This window comes from Podarcis erhardii, assembly GCF_964252035.2.
Source record: "Podarcis erhardii genome assembly, chromosome: 15".
NCBI classification, from domain to species: Eukaryota; Metazoa; Chordata; class Lepidosauria; order Squamata; family Lacertidae; genus Podarcis; species Podarcis erhardii.
The window spans coordinates 38,582,757-38,601,413 of record NC_138505.1 but is presented as its reverse complement, the minus strand read 5'-3'; the positions used below and the strand labels follow the sequence as shown (position 1 = coordinate 38,601,413).

At 42.9% G+C, this 18,657-nt stretch overlaps 1 protein-coding gene across 2 annotated transcripts in view; it reads left to right on the top strand.

Moving 5' to 3' along the window:
* The window catches only part of TMEM132B (transmembrane protein 132B), a 404,412-nt gene that overhangs the window by 374,041 nt on the left and 11,714 nt on the right, over positions 1 to 18,657 (top strand). For both annotated transcript variants that reach the window (XM_081842228.1, XM_081842229.1), the window contains one exon: positions 18,125 to 18,330. In XM_081842228.1, the coding sequence (XP_081698354.1) occupies positions 18,125 to 18,330 (206 nt within the window). The remainder of the gene's footprint in view (positions 1 to 18,124; positions 18,331 to 18,657) is intronic.

The following is an 18,657-nucleotide window of genomic DNA, read 5'->3' as shown; positions in this document are numbered from 1 at the left end:
GCTTTTTCTCTCTTCCTCTCAGCAGTTGTTCACTGCTTGTTGAGAAATGTTGTGTAGGGAATGCTTTCAAATGACACGCTATGGGAGCCTTCCAGACATTTTGGACTACAATTCCCTTCATCCCTGACCACTGGCATGCAGATGGTCCCAGGTTCAATCCCTACCATCTCCAGGTATGGCTGGAAATGTCCCTTCATCTGAAATCCTGGAGATAGCACTTAGCTAGGTGGGCCACTGGTCTGACCTGGCAGCTTCTATGTCCTCAAGCCAGGGCAGACCCTCCTCTCCCATCAGAGCTCTACTGCCACAGCTACCATGCTTCCTCCCAGCAGAACCATCCCTGCACATTAGGCCTTGCATGTGAAATTGAAATCCCCCCACAGCCGGTGCAATGTTTAATGATTCTTTGAGCTGAGCTCCCTTCATTCCAAGTGGCAGGTTTTCACATTCTCGTTTGTGCGTTCATGGATCATTGCCTCCTCCTCAAAGCTTCTGCAATTGTCTTTTATTGTTAAAAACCAAAATGTTAATGCCTTCCATGCTGTTCTTCCCTTTAGTTCAGTGCTTTTAAATGCAAGGTTGAAAGGTAACAAGAACTTGGGAGGGGGGCGGAGCGGAAAAGCACATCACAGAAGGCTGGAAAGCATTGCTCTTTGCCATCAATGTCACTCACTTTTTGTTAAGATTAAACACCACTGTTTAGGGAGTTGATAATATCCCTGCAGGGGAAACACAATTCCATATGTACCTCATTGACATATGTGTTGCAGCAGTCTCAGGGCAGTGTTGGGGCCGTGGCAGGGATCAGTCATTGCTGAACTCCAACTCCCATCATGCTTGGCTCTTGGCCATGGCAGCTGGAGCTGGGAGATGAGTCTCACAACATCTGGAGGCCCACAGTCTCCCCATCCTTGTCTTAGCGTATGACCCTCTGGGTTCAGTGGGATTTGTTTCCAGGTGAGTGTATATTTAGGCTTTCAGCCAAAGTTTAATTGACAACAATTCATAGGGCTAAAATGAAACAAGACTTCCAAAACTGAAGGTGAATTTGGGCAGGCTGTTTCCACCACTGGTTTATGACATGTTTCACAGTGGGGAATTGCTTGTCATGCTGGAGGCTTCCCGTTATTTAGATATTTTTGTCTATTTTTAAAATGTTCCTTTCACAGTCTAAGAAATGTGGCATAACACATAACCGTGGTATGGGACAACACAAAATGGCTGCTGTGGAGGTGCAGCTGAGGATCCAGGTGCAGTCAGGGACTGAGCAGGAAGAGCAATTGTGCATTGTGGGTCCTCAGGAGATATTCATGGAGACCTTTTGTGCTGGTCCTGGGGGGAAGGTTACCGTTGGCGTAGTTAAAGTCTGGTCCTGGGTCAATAGCCTGGAAACAGTTCCGAAGGAGCGGGGCGAGGTCCGAAGCAGGAAGCTGGGCGGGGACAGGAACACTGGAGGAACAGGACTGGATGCTGGCCAAAACAGCTCTTCATCGACATTGCTCCCACAACCTGGGACCGGGCTGACTGGCCTTTATCTTCTCTGAGGCCAGGGGCGGTCCCGGCCCCCAGGAGACCCGCCTCTCCTGGCCTTAAGGCGAGCACTCCTCCTGGGAGAAACCAGTTCCCTTCGCCTCTCTGCCCTGAGCCTCTGCAGTTCAGGAGAGGCTGAAGGGTTACTGGGCCCAGGGGGAGACTCACCTGCAGGCACTGAGTCCTCAACCACCTCTGGAACCAGAGTGGAATCACCTGGTGCCTGCTCCTGAGGATCCGGCACAGGTGCAGGCGCTTCAGAATCAAGGCCCTGCCCCAGATCAGCCGGCCCTGGAGGCGGGGACTCCTGTGCAGGCTGGGATTCCTCTGGTTCAGCCTCTGAATTGGAATCCCAGGCCATCACACCTTTCATAGGTACCAGAGGAGATGCGGGTGGGCTCACTGATGTCTGTGGGCACTGCGTTGGTGACCCATGTTGTAGTTATCTTTAAGAGCTCCAGGAACGGATCTGCCATTTTTAACAGTATTGTCACAATGTTTTTAAAAATATTATTATTCTTCCTTTGTGTGTTTTAGCAGGTGGGTGGGTGGGTGGGTGTGCATTTAAATATTATTGTGAGCTGTTCTGAGAAAGAGAATCTGGATCAAAAAGCAGTTCAGAACTTACATTTATGATAGTAAGTTTCATTTTCTTTATTTCTTTAGCTCTAGGCAGTACCAAACTACAAGTAAAATAAACCGTGCAGATTAAAACAGAAAATATAAAATAGCATGGAAATCAATTATATGTCTTTTAGTCGATAACATGCTCATGCATAATTTTTCTTTGGCATTTCATAGCCGCCACATTGAGCCAGACCAGGGGAAAGGCTCACACCTTTTGCATTCAAATAGTTCCAGGTTCAATCTCCAGGGAGCTTTCTAGATACAGCTACAAAACAGGTATTAATAACTGTATTACTTTCATTCATTCACTCAATTCATTTGTATGCTGCTTTTCCACACACACACACACACAAAATCATGCTCAAAGTGGATTACAATAAAGAAACAGGGATGCATTTCTAACAAACACTTAAAAAATTTGTAATAGCATAGCAAAACAATAGCATAGCAACAATTTCATAGCATAGCAAAACAATAGCAAATATAATACCTCAAAAAAAACCACATTCTGATACTATGAATATAAGAACATTCAGCATCCAATTGCAAACAGAACAAGGCAGCTTCACTTTTTCACCTCCCTCCTAGAAACACCCAAAGGTGTCATGGGCTTTGAAGACACTCGAACTCAGGACACAAAGGAGAAACATGCTAAGAGAAAGGCACACTTGGCACATCCACACAGTTATCAACTCCCACCCAGAAACCAATGTCCCCGCTGTGGAAGGACGTGTGGATCCAGAATTGCCTTTCACAGTCATTTACGGACTCATTGTTAAAACTGTGTTTATGGAAGACATTCTTACTCGGCTACGAGTGATCGCCAAAGCAGAAGAGAAACACCCATCCAGTGATGCTATTTACAGTCTCTCTCATGCAGCCACTTGCAAAGCTTCCAAGGGCAGGGGGTGGGGTAGCTGGAAACACGCCCCCCCCCCATGATTTTGCTCACCATTAGTTCCTGTTTTTTTGGGTTCTACCAGTTCACTTATTCCCACAAAAATGAACTCTAACTTTCATCAGTGGGACACTCCAATATAGAATGAGTTTTTGGGAAGACATTGCACAGGTCATCACAAATTTCTTAATTTTTTAAATTTTTGTACCACCCTTCATCCAAAAATCGCAGCTCAGTTCACAACAGAAAAATGCAAAATGAGAACACAAAATACACAGTCAATAAAACAAATGCAAATCCACTCCCACAAACACATTTAAAAGGTCATAGAACATTAATCAGCCAAAGACCTGCTTATAGAGAAACATGTTCACCTTCTGCCTAAAGATATGAAATGAAGGTGCCAGGCCACTCTCTGCAGAGGGAGCCACTGCAGAAAAGGCCCATCCTCATCTTTCCTCTCATAGAGGAGGCACACGAATAAAGCCTCAGATGATAATCATTCCAGGTGTAAAGAGACTTGCAATTTCCAGCCATAGTTGGCATTCAGGTTCCATTCCTACATAAAGTAGACCCATTGAAATTAATGGAGATGGCTAACTTGTGTGTATTAATTTCAGTGGGTCCACTCTGCATAGGACTTAGTTGGGCACAACCCTTGGGATTCTGCTATTTCAGCAGTCCAGATGCCGGGGAAGAATTGAGGCATTGCAGCACCCTTCAAAACACTGTTGGACTCCAATTCCCATCATCCCCAATAGGGCCGGCTCACCAATGAGGCAAGGTGAGGCAACTGCTTCAGGCATGATCCACAGTGGCAGCAGATCCCAATGGAGATCTTTATCCCCCACTGATTCCTGATGATCCCCTCTTCCCTGGGGGGGGGGGGGGCACACCATTTTGTGGTTCGCTTCAGGTGCCAAAATCCATTGAACCATCCCTGAGCCCTAGCCAATGGTCACTGGCATCGGGAAGAGCTGGTTGAGCTTGATCTCTGTTCATAATGAGTTTGTGGCAAAGTTTGCCATTAAAGCTGCCCCATTTTGAATGTCCCTGTCTATAACCATAATCCCTTAAACAGAAAAACCTTGTATTATGTGGTGTGTGTAGGTAACATACATCCAAAAACTCAGAAGGAGATTGCTGTTGACTTAGTAAGATTGAGTGCTCTTCTTAATAAAAACGAGTGCCCTTCTTAATAACAACAGTAACAATACTGACTTGTGGTTCCCAAACACAGACAAAACACAGTTCTAACACCAACATCTATTCTCAAAATGCTGTGTATTCACTATTGAAATGTTCAAGGTCACCTTAAACTTATTCATTGCTCCCCCACCCTTTTTATAGTACTTCTTAAAAATATTGGAACAATGAAAAAAAAATATTCTGTTCACCTTTATAATTACGGTTATTACATCTATAGAATGCCTGTCAACTTTTGTACAGTTGAACCAGGCATGGATCAGTCGGGGGTCGCAGGTGGTGGAAGAGATCAACCCCTGTGTTCCTTTGAACTGCATAATCTATTAATATAGACTTCTGAGGCTTTATCCTGAAAGCTGGTAAAAAAGTAAGAAGAAGTTAGTGACTCATTTCTTGGGACCCAACATTAGTAATGCCCATTCTTTGAAACTGTGAACATTCCCAAATTGATAACACTGAACGTCGTCGTCGTCTTCTTCTTCTTCTTCTTCTTTAAAAAAGATTTTGGGCTGGACTTTGAATGTCTGAGCACTCTAAATATTCATAAATGGGGATGGGGGGATTCAATTAAATTCACATTTAAAGGCAAGCTTACCCAATTCACACTTTCTGAAACATGGACAGAAATGCAGCCATCCTTTGAAATTCAAATTTCTTTGGATTTTGCAATAGCAGTTCTCTAGCTGAGTAATGCTTACAAAAATTCATATATTAGTCTTCAATGTGTATTAAAATGTATATATTAGTGAATATAACTCATATTAGCAAAAGACCTATATTAATTTAAACTGCTTTGCCAAAAATGTGTATGCAAGGCAAAATTGCGTACAATTGTGTATATTTTCACTAAAATGTTGATAAATTTTCTTAGTTTTTTTAAAAATTGCAAACTGATGTCAAAATACAGTAGTACCTCGGGTTACATATGCTTCAGGTTACATACGCTTCAGGTTACAGACTCCGCTAACCCAGAAATAGTACCTCGGGTTAAGAACTTTGCTTCAGGATGAGAACAGAAATCGTGCTCCGGCAGTGCGGCGGCAGCAGGAGGCCCCATTAGCTAAAGTGGTACCTCAGGTTAAGAACAGTTTCAGGTTAAGAATGGACCTCTGGAATGAATTAAATACTTAAGCTGAGGTACCGCTGTATGGTCTACTAAATTCACGTCTGGACAAATGAGAAACTACGAGAAACCAAAACTGCCAGATTCACCCCCTATCCCAACTCATAAATTTACACCATACTAATGGGGAATTTCTAAGTTAAGATGCAGAGCTAAGGGACAAATTATGCAATCACTGAAATGAATTAGTTCAGTTTTTCCTGAATTGCACTAGTTGGCCACTGTGAGAACAGGATGCTGGGCTAGTTGAGCCTTTAGCCCAGGCTTCCTCAACCTCGGCCTCCAGATGTTTTGAGACTACATTTCTCTCTCTCTCTTTTTTAAATATTTATTGGCATTTTCAGAAAAACACACACACAAAAACAACAATTAAACAAAAAATAACAAAAATCCAAAAATCCAAATTTTAAAAGAAAGAAAAACAGTTAAAAACACATATAATTCCAATTACTTATTTTCATTTAACTTATTTCTCAGACCTCCTCACACCTCCCCTTCTTGTATTCCAATTTAAATTATTAATTCAGCAAATCCTTATTATCCAAATTTAAACATCAATACTTAAACATCGTTGCTCATTCTTAAACATTTTTCCTAAAGTCGACCAAAATTTCCCTTCCACGGCTTTCCCCAGTTCCAAACAAGTAGCAAAACAAAATAAAAACAAAGCAAGTTATAGTTATATACCCTTTGGATTCCCAGACTCCACCCACCCCTTTCCCGGTTTCAGTCCCCAACAAGTGTTCATCAATTCAGTATCTTGTCTAGCCTGGAGATCTCACGTCTGAGGCTTTTAAATCTCTTTCAGTTCCTCTCTGCTGGCCTTTTTGAAAGTCCTTAATGTTGAACCCCAGATTTCGAAGAGGCTTCGGCCCAACAGGATCCATATTTTTTCCAGCCAGCCCTCCATGCTTAAAAAAAGAGCCTATGGGGTACTCCGACATACTCCTTTCAAGTCCAAATGTCCCCAAAGCTCCAACTTCCACCTTGATCAAATTTGTAATCCTTCGGTCTTCAGATCTCCACATGAGGGGATCTCTCAGTTTTAAGCTCACCAATTCAGGCCAGGCTTTCCACATCAGATTGTTATTCTCCTTTATTACCTTCATGTCATGAACATCATTGAGACTACATTTCTCATCATCCCTGACCACTGGTCCTGCTAGCTAGGGATCATGGGAGTTGTAGGCCAAAAACATCTGGAGGGCCGAGGTTGAGGAAGCCTGCTTTAGCCTGATCTAGCAGGTCTGTTTATATATTCTTGAAATTGCACTGCTTTTTTTTTTTTTTTAAAGAACACAGTTCTGCTTAGTTCATGAGAGGCATTGTGCCTGAATGAAGACTGAACTGAACAATGGACATAGGCCCTCTCCACCTCCATCCTTGGGCCCCATCCCTGACTATTGGCCCTGGTGTCTGTGTGTGATGGCCTGGGACTCGGGCTCAGACTCGGAACCAGAGGAGTCTCAGTCTGCACCAGATCCTTTGCCTCTGGCGGCATCTGGACCAAGTCTGAGGCCTGATTCTGAAGAGCCCCAGTCTACACAGGTTCCCCTGCAACAAGCACCAGCTGGGCCGAGTCAGGGGCCTGAGCCTGCCCTGGCTCCAGATGCGGGGATGACCTTGTTGCCTCCAGCTGGGCCATCACTTACAGCTGCTCCACTACCAGTTGGGTCAGGGGAGGCTGAGGCAGCCCCTGGGTCTAGTAACCCACCAACGTCTCCCCAGCTGCAGAGACTAATGTCTGAGAGAAGGAGAGACCTGAGTACTCTCAGGAGGAGTGCTCGCCTTTGGGTGAAACAGGGAGGTGAGTCACCGGGGATCAGGACCGGCCGTTACCCCACCCCAGGTTGCGGGAGCAACATTGCTGTTTGCTAGAACCTGTCTGAGACCCTGTGCTTGACCTAGCCTGGTTTCCTGCCTTGTGACCTGCCTTGGCCCTGTCGGACTGACTCCTCGTGGAATCCTTGGATTCGGGACCGGACCTGGACTGCGTCACTCAGGTTAAACCCTGGGCCCAGCACACTGTGACTGATAAGAGTTGGAACCCAACCACATCTGGGCACGGACACAGGTCCAGCTCCTCTGTTGTGGATGTTCCAAGGATAAGAACATTAGAAGAGCCTGTAGGATCAGGCCAATGGTTCATCTAGCCCAGCTTCCTGTTCCTACAGTGGCCAACCCAATGGCTTTGGGAAAACCACAAGCAGGATTTGAGCACAAGAGCCATCTCCCTCTGCATGATCTCCAGAAACTTGTATTTGAGAAGGGAGCTGAATGACGGACTTTGCCATTGTTGCACATTTGCAAATGAGATTGGGTTCAGCAAACCCCGTGTCCCTTTCTGCTTGTACTGTGTCACGAACATCTTGGGGAATCTTTAATCGCCTTAATGAAGGCCATAAATAGGATGAGTGGCTGATATGGCAGATCATAAAGCCTGCACCGAGGGAGCTCTGTTCAAATTCAGATGAGTCTGAGATAATTAAGAAAGCTCAAACGGAGAGAGATAAGTGTTGAGACCTGATCTGAGGGCTTAAGTAACCATTCAACAAGGAGGTAAATTGATATTCTAGGATGGGACGATATCAAGCAGGTCTAAGCTCTACATTAGTATCTGCTTCCATGTTAGTCCTTAAGTTAATCAGGATCACTTTTGGGGAGTCCCATCCAGTGCCATCTAACATTTGTTCCATGCTTGTCAGTATGAGATGAGGAGAGAAATTAGATTCAATTTGCCAGTGCTTTTTTCTGGGGCGACGCAGGAGTACACATACCCCTAAACATTTTGTGAATCTAAATTTGGCCTCATTGAGGGGCAGAATTTCAATATGAGTAGGAAAATGAGAGTACCCCTAAACATTTTTTAAAGAAAAAAAGCACTGCAATTTGTATTTAATATAAAATCTGTCAAATTTGTGTTTTCCGAAACCATTCTTAAAAATTTGCAGTTCTTCAACTTTAGCAAAGCAGTTTTCTAACCAATGTTAACAGAAGTGAAAATGTGTGTAAAAATGAACATATTAGTGAAAATAACATACAAAAGTGCAATACAGTGCCTCGGGTTACATACGCTTCAGGTTACAGATTCTGCTAACCCAGAAATAATACCTCGGGTTAAGAACTTTGCTTCAGGATGAGAACAGAAATCGTGCTCCGGTGGCGTGGTGGTGCTTCAGGTTAAGAACAGTTTCAGGTTAAGAACGGACCTCCGGAATGAATTAAGTACTTAACCTGAGGGACCACTGTATATTGTGATAAAGTGCTTACAAAAATGTGTTTATTAGGGGGAAAATACACGAAGGAGCTGAAGAACTTTCATGAAGATTTTAAATACACACACATAAACTGCTGCAAACTGCTGCAGGAATGTGGGAATTTAAGACAGGAAAGAAAGAGAAAATGAGGGAACCGACGTTGACAGATCCTTACATCCCTACTTTCAAGGAATCAATCCTTCATTGAGCAGCACCTACTCTGTGGAACTCCCTGCTCATTGATATTAGGCAGACATCTTCACTGTGTTATTTTTTGTGCCTCCTAAAAGCATTTGTGTTCAGATAAGCCTTCCCAGACATGTACTTTTCTTTTATTATGTATATTTTTAAAACAGCTGATTTTACTTAAATTGTGGTAAATCTTAGGTTAGCTTGTTTTAATGTTTGGTTTTGTCAGTATTTCTTTAAAGAATGTTTTATATTCTGTGCAGATTGTTGTAGAGGTTTTTGATGATTACATCCAGTTAATTAAAATAATTAAAAATCCAGTCAACATTAATGCTACTGCTGCTACGCTAGCTTAAGAGCCCAGTAAAAGGCTGGAGCTGTGTGGAATAATTATCAGTTTAAATTTTCCAAACAAAAGCGAGCAAATTCTTTTAATGGGGGAAAAATGTATGTGAATATTCTCGTTTTGGTGATCCTATTCAGCATTATAGCTTTCTCATTATTTCATAGAATCATAGAATCATAGAGTTGGAAGAGACCACAAGGGCCATCAAGTCCAACCCCCTGCCAAGCAGGAAACACCATCAGAGCACTCCTGACATATGGTTGTCAAGCCTCTGCTTAAAGACCTCCAAAGAAGGAGACTCCACCACACTCCTTGGCAGCAAATTCCACTGTCGAACAGCTCTTACTGTCAGGAAGTTCTTCCTAATGTTTAGGTGGAATCTTCTTTCTTGTAGTTTGGAGCCATTGCTCCGTGTCCGCTTCTCTGGAGCAGCAGAAAACAACCTTTCTCCCTCCTCTATGTGACATCCTTTTATATATTTGAACATGGCTATCATATCACCCCTTAACCTCCTCTTCTCCAGGCTAAACATGCCCAGCTCCCTTAGCCGTTCCTCATAAGGCATCGTTTCCAGGCCTTTGACCATTTTGGTTGCCCTCCTCTGGACACGTTCCAGTTTGTCAGTGTCCTTCTTGAACTGTGGTGCCCAGAACTGGACACAGTACTCCAGGTGAGGTCTGACCAGAGCAGAATACAGTGGCACTATTACTTCCCTTGATCTAGATGCTATACTCCTATTGATGCAGCCCAGAATTGCATTGGCTTTTTTAGCTTGCCGTGTCACACTGTTGGCTCATGTCAAGTTTTCGGTCAACCAAGACTCCTAGATCCTTTTCACATGTACTGTTCTCAAGCCAGGTGTCACCCATCTTGTATTTGTGCCTCTCATTTTTTTTGCCCAAGTGCAATACTTTACATTTCTCCCTGTTAAAATTCATCTTGTTTGTTTTGGCCCAGTTCTCTAATCTGTCAAGGTCATTTTGAAGTGTGATCCTGTCCTCTGGGGTGTTAGCCACCCCTCCCAGTTTGGTGTCATCTGCAAATTTGATCAGGATGCCCTCGAGTCCATCATCCAAGTCGTTGATAAAGATGTTGAATAAGACTGGGCCCAAGACAGAACCCTGTGGCACCCCACTAGTCACTCTTCTCCAGGATGAAGAGGAACCATTGATGAGCACCCTTTGGGTTCGGTCAGTCAGCCAGTTACAAATCCACTGAGTGGTAGCATAGTCAAGTCTGCATTTTACCAGCTTCTTTACAAGAATATCATGGGGCACCTTGTCAAATGCCTTGCTGAAATCAAGGTAGGCTACATCCACTGCGTTAGGACCAGATCTAAAATGGCTGTTCCTCTTGTTGCTTCTCCCACTTTCTGGACAATGAAGTTGTCTGCAAGGCCAGTGAGGAATCTGTTTGACCTTATGCTCTTGGCTGAGTTTGACATCCAACAAATATCCGGGTAATTGAAGTCCCCCATTACTACTATCTCCCTCCCTTTTGCATGCTTGGCCATCTGTTCCAGGAAGGCATCATCTATGTCCTCCGTTTGGCTTGGGGATCTATAGTAAACTCCCACAATGAGGTCCCTGTTATTCTTCTCTCCCTTAATTTTGACCCAAATGCTCTCACTTTGGCTTTGAGGTTCTAAATCTTGGATCTCTTCACAGGTATACACATCCCTGACATATAACGCCACTCCTCCTCCTTTCTTGTCTGGTCTGTTTCTCTGAAATAGATTGTATCCCTCCATTATTACATTCCAATCGTGGGACTTATCCCACCAACTTTCAGTGATGCCTATTATGTCATATTTAGTTTGCTGTACCAAGAGCTCAAGCTCATCTTGTTTATTTCCCATGCTTTGCGCATTAGTGTACAGACATTGAAGTCCATTAATCATTCCCCCGTGTCTCTTATTTAAGGATTTTTTCCTCCCACCACTAGGACTGCGTGCTGTTTGCTCCATTTGGTCTATGACATTTGGATGATCATCTTCATCAATTGATAGACTCCTACCTTCAGGAGCACTGTCTCCCTCCCCCACATTAGTCAGTTTAAAGCCCTCCTGATGAGGTTTCTGAGATTTTTGGCAAAAACATTCGTCCCAACCGTTGTGAGGTGCAGCCCATTGTCCTTCTCCTTTCTGGGTTCATCACCTATGTGATCGCTGTCAATCAGGGATCCTGTACTGAATGGTGTGGTGTCACAAAGATACCCAGTCAATCACCATGGGTTCTGTGATGACATGGCTGAGAATAAATGAAGGCAATGTAAATGAAGAAATGAATATTTACACAAGTGGTTTTGCAGGGCTAGGAGAGAAATTGCTGGGAAAGGGAAAAGCATTTTTCAGAGCTCTGAAAAAAGCTGTCAGTAGCTTTGCTTTGGTTCTGTAAAACATAACTCATGGCTGACTTATCTTGCATTTCCATTACAACAATGGGTCAACAAGGCAATGATTCATGCAAGTAATGAAACATTGCAGTATATTAAGAAGAAGAAGAAGGAGGAGTTTGGATTTGATATCCCGCCTTTCTCTCCCCTTCAGGAGTCTCAAAGCGGCTAACATTCTCCTTTCCCTTCCTCCCTCACAACAAACACTCTGTGAGGTGAGTGGGGCTGAGAGACTTCAAAGAAGTGTGACTGGCCCAAGGTTACCCAGCAGCTGCAGGTGGAGGAGTGGAGACTCGAACCCGGTTCCCCAGATTACGAGACTACCGCTCGTAACCACTACCACACTGGCTCTCAATTAGCAGCCTGCAGCTGGGAAATTCCAACTCACGTCGCTCCCCCATCAATGGACCGTGCAAAAATCTCCCCTTTCCCCTTCCCAATGCCTCTCCTTTCTCCTCATTCAACCTTCTTGCCTGTCTCTGCCCTCTTCTGTACACCGCCAGTTTCCACAGTGGATGTTTGAATGAGTACCTTTTCTTTCATCTCACACCTTAACATATCACTACAGGATGCGGAGAAATTAGTTTGGTCCTCATTTTACAGTGAACCAACCCAATCTGATGCTCCCCAAACTCGCTTGTGGGTTGGACTGCAACTCCCAGCTTAATTGTACATTTCTCTGGATTTCGCCATGGCTTTCCAATGCAAAAAAGGATGCACATAGAAATATGCATTTTCGGTAATTGCAAAAGAAGTGCTCAAGATGCACATTTTCTTGGTGAATGCATTGAAGATTTGCATGCACACAGGTCTACTGAGGACTGAGCATGCTGTGTGGCCACAGAACATCTCTGGCTGGTTAGAACGCTGAACCTGAACAATGGTTACTCACCACAATACCTGTGTTCTATACCTGTTGTCAGAGGCCTCAGAATCCCAGTTGTTGGGAATCACAATTGGGGACAGTGCTGTCACTCTCAGGTCCTTTTGTGGGCTTCCCATATGAATTTGATCACCCACTGAGAGTACTGGATGCTGGTCCAGATGGGCTATTTGCCCAATCCAACAGGCTCATACATTTTAATGATTGCATTCTGCATTGCAACATTACCACATCATTGTGATGATGTGGACAGAAAAATAGAACAAACAAGTCATTTCCCCGTCCGTTCTTAAACTTGTAAATAATTCTAGAGGTTTAACTTCCTGGCCTGCAGGCATCAAGTCAGACACCATCCCATTGAGAAGGACTCTGAATGCCTTCTAGGACTTGCTGTTGTGTGAGATTTTCATTGCTTAATATTAATTGTGACCTTAGCAAAAGGGATAATTAGCTACTTCAGAGCAAAGCAACTGCACTTTGCCATCGCCACTGCCATAATTTTAAATGGCAAAAGTAAGCTAATGGGAAACCTTTTGCTGAGTGGACAACTACTAGATCAGGGTAGCCAACCCCTTTTTAGCTCATGGACCATAATTCCTGTTGACCAACCCAATGTGGACCACGTATCAGCAACGGTGCTGCATCTCTTGTGCTGAGGACCGAAAAGCTGCTATGGAAATTTCCAATGTTGTTTGTATACTTTATTTGTTGCTGCCACTACCAAAAATCTTGAGCCTGGACAGGCGGCACTAACAAGTATTGGGTGGGGAGATCAGGTCTGTGGTCCAGAGGTTTTCTACCTCTGCACTTACAGAGAGATATATATAGATTTGATTGGCTTATAGTTTGTATATGTATCAGTTAAACATCTTGGAAGCTGGAGCTGCCTGGAGTTATCCAGTTACACCACTCGTTCTGTCTCATTTGCACATCACTCGCATTGCTTAAAAAGTAAAAATAAAAGACACCTGTGTCCCATTGGTAAAGTAAAAAAGGTACTTTATTTCCAGTTGCTTCATATGCACAATGGCAGCTTTTGATTCTTCACTATATGACTGGAGCAACTTTCGTGGCATCCTCACGCAAGAAAGAGGGAGAAGAGAGAGAGAATGAACATGAGGAAGGGGGAAAGCATTGATGTTTAGTGGGAAACGACAAAGTGTATTTCCCCTTACTTTCTGTTAGGGTTCTGTTAGGGTTGCTTATACCCAGCCTGTGCTAAATGAGAGGATTTTTTTAAAGAACAAAAAGAGATTCTGATCATTCATTTTCTAGTACGTAAAGTGAAAAATTGCAAATACAAAGCAAACACCATGTTATGCCTAACAGAAAACACATAATTATTGTTTTGGTGCAATTAATTTTATTTCATGCCTTTTGTACATCTGTATAAATGATGGATGGGTTAAAAATATTTCAATTAAATAAAAATGCATAAGGAAATGCATAAAGAAACAAACAGGTTCACAACAAATCCAGCTTTTAATTAATACAATTTAAGGAAAGGCATGCCAGGTCTGGAGGCTCAATTTTCCTCCCTAGACATATATGAATGGAGTTATGGTTTGGTGATTCCAGACAATTACACTTTACACTCCCAAGTTTAGAGAATGCATTATGACTCATTAAAGGACCGTTGTCTGGCACCACCTTTTTTACTGTCCTTATATTTTTAAAAGGAGAGGTGCATGGTTTTGTTTTATGATTCTCAGAATGCTCTTCTTCCTCCCCTCCAGCATATGCCTCTTCCTTTAAGTAAGCTGTAAATGCAACACTTGATCCTTGTCAACTCTGAAATTCTTATAGATTGCTGTGTTTCAGTTAGAAAGGCTGGCAGTGTGAATGCCTAACACCACTAAGAGATTACTGTTTTTCTGGTCGTTTTCTATGGAGAAAAGCAGAACTGCCCCTAAGTTAAGAAGATAATTCAAACCAGGGGTCACCAACAAGGTCCTCTATAGATGTTGTGGATCATAATCCCCGCCATTACTGATGGCTATACTAGCTGGAGTTGTAGTCCAAAACATCTGGAAGGCACTACATTGGGAACCCCTGATCCAAGCTGTACAATAGCCATGGTTTTCAAAATAAGCATAAAAACATAAGAATAGTCCTGTTGGATCAGACCAAAGGTCCATCTAGTCTGGCATTCTGCTTTCCACAGTGATCCACCAGGTGCTTCTGAGAAGCCTACAAACAGGCCATGAGCACAATATCCCTATTCTGTTATTAATCAGCAGCTGGTATTTGGTACCGCTCAAAATGGAGGCTGCACAAAGTCAGCTCAATTTGTAGTCATCCTACATGTATTTATGGAAGATGAAGTCCATGAGTTTATAACTTCATATGGTCGCATAGGCCATTGGTAGCCAACATGGTGCCTTCCAGGTGGTGTGAAACTATAGATCTCATCACCCTGACCATTAGCTAGGTTGGCTGGCTGATGGGAAATGGGGTCCAACAACATTGGAGGGGCACTATCTTCTAAAGTATGGGACATGGGTGGTGCTGTGGGTTAAACCACTGAGCCTAGGACTTGCTGATCAGGTCGACGGTTAAAATCCCCGCCATGGGGTGAGCTCCCATTGCTCAGTCCCAGCTCCTGCCAACCTGGCAGTTCGAAAGCACGTCAAAGTGCAAGTAGATAAATAGGTACCACTCTGGCGGGAAAGTAAACGGCGTTTCCGTGTGCTGCTCTGGTTCACCAGAAGCAGCTTAGTCATGCTGGCCACATGACCCGGAAGCTGTACGCCAGCTCCCTCAGCCAATAAAGCGAGATGAGCGCCGCAACCCCAGAGTCGGCCACGACTGGACCTAATGGTCAGGGGTCCCTTTACCTATCTTCTAAAGTAGTGGATAATCCCCACATCTTGTGGCAATAAATTCAATAAATTTATTTTGAGCACCATCGTGATGCTGATATGATAGAAGGGACGTGAACATGTTCTAGCTCTGGGATACTCATTCCACATTGATCCATCTGCCAGAGAACTCCAGCACAATGTAGATGATTTGGAGGCATACTTTTAGGTGCATAGTCACTGCAGCCCCATTGGATCTCATCATTGTCCCACGTGAGGGTAGAGTGTAAGCTGGAGTACACTCCACAGGGCCAATCTGGTCTCCTCCAGATTTTGTGAACAGCAACTCCCAGAAGCCTCAGCCAGCATGGCCAATGGGATACTGGCAATGGGTTTTAATTCAACAACATCTGGAGGGACCAGACTGGCTACTCCATCCTTATAGTATCTTCATCTGCAGTTTGCAACCCTAGGAGATTATATGGCCTAGACCAGGAATGGGGAACCTGTGGTTCTCCAGATGTTTTTGGACTGTAACTTCCATCATCCCTGACTGTTGGCCATACTGGCTGGGGCTGATGGTATCTGGAATCTATAACAACATCTGGAGAGCTACAGGCTTCCTCATCTCTTATCTTATACTTTCCTGTGGCTGCACATTGGAGGTAAAGTTCATCAATGGTAGACAAGAGGCCTATCAAAGAGGTTCTTTGCAATCAGTGAGTGCCTCATCAAGAATCCCTAATATGGAAAAAACCATAGTTCTTTGGATCACAGTTTGGAAACCATTTTCATAGATTAGTTCGCAAAGTTGAGTAGCTACCTGCTTTAATATACCCACCAAACCAAGCCCTAGATGTGAATCCATTCACTTTGCTTCTCTCCTGGTAACGGGGAGACTAGCAAGGACAGTAGATTAACAACTATGGAAATGATGCAAGCACTGAGAAGAAAAGCTAGTACACCTTGGCAATAGGTGTGTATTGCCAATGATGTTGTTTTTGTTTTAAACATTGCAAATTTTGGACAAGATGGATTGTTTCAAGAAGTGGCAGAGAGATATTTCCAGATTTGTCTGGCAGGGCAAGAAGCCTCAAATAAAATTTAAGATATTAACTGATGTTAAAGAAAGAGGTGGATTTGCCCTGCCAGACCTTAAACTTTACTATGAATCAGCTGCTTTTTGCTGGCTGAGAGAATGGCTGCTTCTTGAAAACACTGATGTGCTGGACTTAGAAGGTTTCAACAATGTATTTGGTTGGCATGCATATCTGTGGTATGATAAGGTAAAAGCACATAAAGCGTTTAGAAACCATATTGTTAGAAAAGCACTGTTTAATGTTTGGATAAGATATAAGGATTTGTTAGAAAATAAAACCCCAAGATGGTTGTCACCAATGGAAGTGAAGGCACAGAAAAAACTCAATATGGAGACCAAATGGCCGAAATATTGGGAAATTTTAGAACAAGATGGAGACAGAGTAAAACTGCAGAGCTTTGAAAAATTAAAAAACAAAGTGCGAGATTGGCTCCATTATTACCAAATAATGGAGGCATACAATTTGGACAAAAAAGTTGGCTTCCAGGTGGAAAAATCAAGATTGGAAACAGAATTGTTGGATCCAAAAACTAAGTATTTGTCAAGAATGTATAACTTGCTGTTGAAATGGAACACTCAGGATGAAATGGTGAAATCTGCTATGATTAAATGGGCACAAGATGTTGGACATAACATAATGATGGCTGACTGGGAACAGTTATGGACCACAGGTATGAAATTTACGGCATGTAATGCCCTAAGAGAAAACTTAATGAAAATGATTTATAGGTGGTACATGACACCAGTCAAGCTTGCAAAAATTTACAATTTGCCCGATAATAAATGTTGGAAATGTAATGAGATTGAAGGTACATTCTTTCACCTTTGGTGGACATGCCCAAGGATTAAGACATTCTGGGAGATGATTTATAACGAAATGAAAAAGGTATTCAAATATACCTTCCTGAAGAAACCAGAGGCCTTTCTCCTGGGCATGGTCGGCCAATTGGTGCCAAAGAAGGATAGAACTTTTTTCATGTATGCAACAACAGCAGCAAGAATACTCATCGCGAAGTATTGGAAGACACAAGATTTACCCACCCGGGAAGAATGGCAGATGAAGTTGATGGACTATATGGAACTGGCAGAAATGACTGGCAGAATCCGAGACCAGGGAGAAGAGTCAGTGGAAGAAGACTGGAAAAAGTTTAAAGATTATTTACAGAAATATTGTAAAATTAATGAATGTTAGAAAAGTGATGGAATGAAGTTATATGGCTTTAGCAGAAATGTTATAAGGAATTAGGTACAGACAGATTGTAAATGTATTAAAGGGAAAAAACAAGGTTAGAATATGTTAAGATAAATTATAGGACAGAAAACAGAGGAAGATGGAAAGGAATTGCTGAAACAATTAACAGAAGTGGAATACAAAAAGGGAGGTGTGAGGAGGTTGCTGAAACAAGTGAACGAAAGTTATGATATCAAAATTATTGGATGTGTTTTTAAATTGTTTCTGTTTTGTTTGGTTGATTCAATGTCTTAGGGTTTGGGTGGTGTGGTGTTTTTGGTTTTGGTTTTGTATTGTATTGTATTGTATTGTATTGTATAATTCTTTTTTTCTTTTGTAATCTTTAAACCGCTAATAAATATTATTTTGAAAAAAAAGAAAAAAAAGAAAATTTAGTACACCTTGTTGGGGAAATGTTAGGTTACTTGCTTGGTTGAAGCCCACAGCTGGTATCTTGCAGAAGGGTCTTTAGAAACCCAGAGCCAGCTCTATATCCTTTTGTAGTAATTAATGGACTTTGCTTGTTTGATGTTTCTGAAGGTTTCAGACAACTGCGATGCCATCTTTGTTAATGGGAAGGAAATGAAAAGCAAAGTGGACACCATTGTGAACTTCACGTACCAGCATTTTACCACCCAGCTAGAAGTCACCGTCTGGGTTCCACGACTTCCTCTTCAAATAGAGATCTCTGACACAGAACTGAGTCAGATCAAAGGCTGGAGGATCCCTGTCACCTCCAACAAAAGGTACCAGCATCATGCCTTAAAAATGGCTCTTGAGAGCAACACAGACAAGCCATGTAGTTTAGCATCCTCATTCAAGTAAATGGGGATTGCATGCTAGGACAGGAATAGCTGACCACTGGTAAGCTGGACAAATGTGACCCTCTAGGCATCTCTGTCTGGTACTCAATACTCTCCCTAGGTGGGGATGGATGGTTTCATTATAGTCTGTTTCATCCCACTTCTACATGGGGATGAACTAATCTGTCCCATTCCGTTTCCATGCAAATTTTAAAGGAAAAATCCCTGCCCCATGTTTGTTTAGCACTACAACTGTATGTACTGATAAAA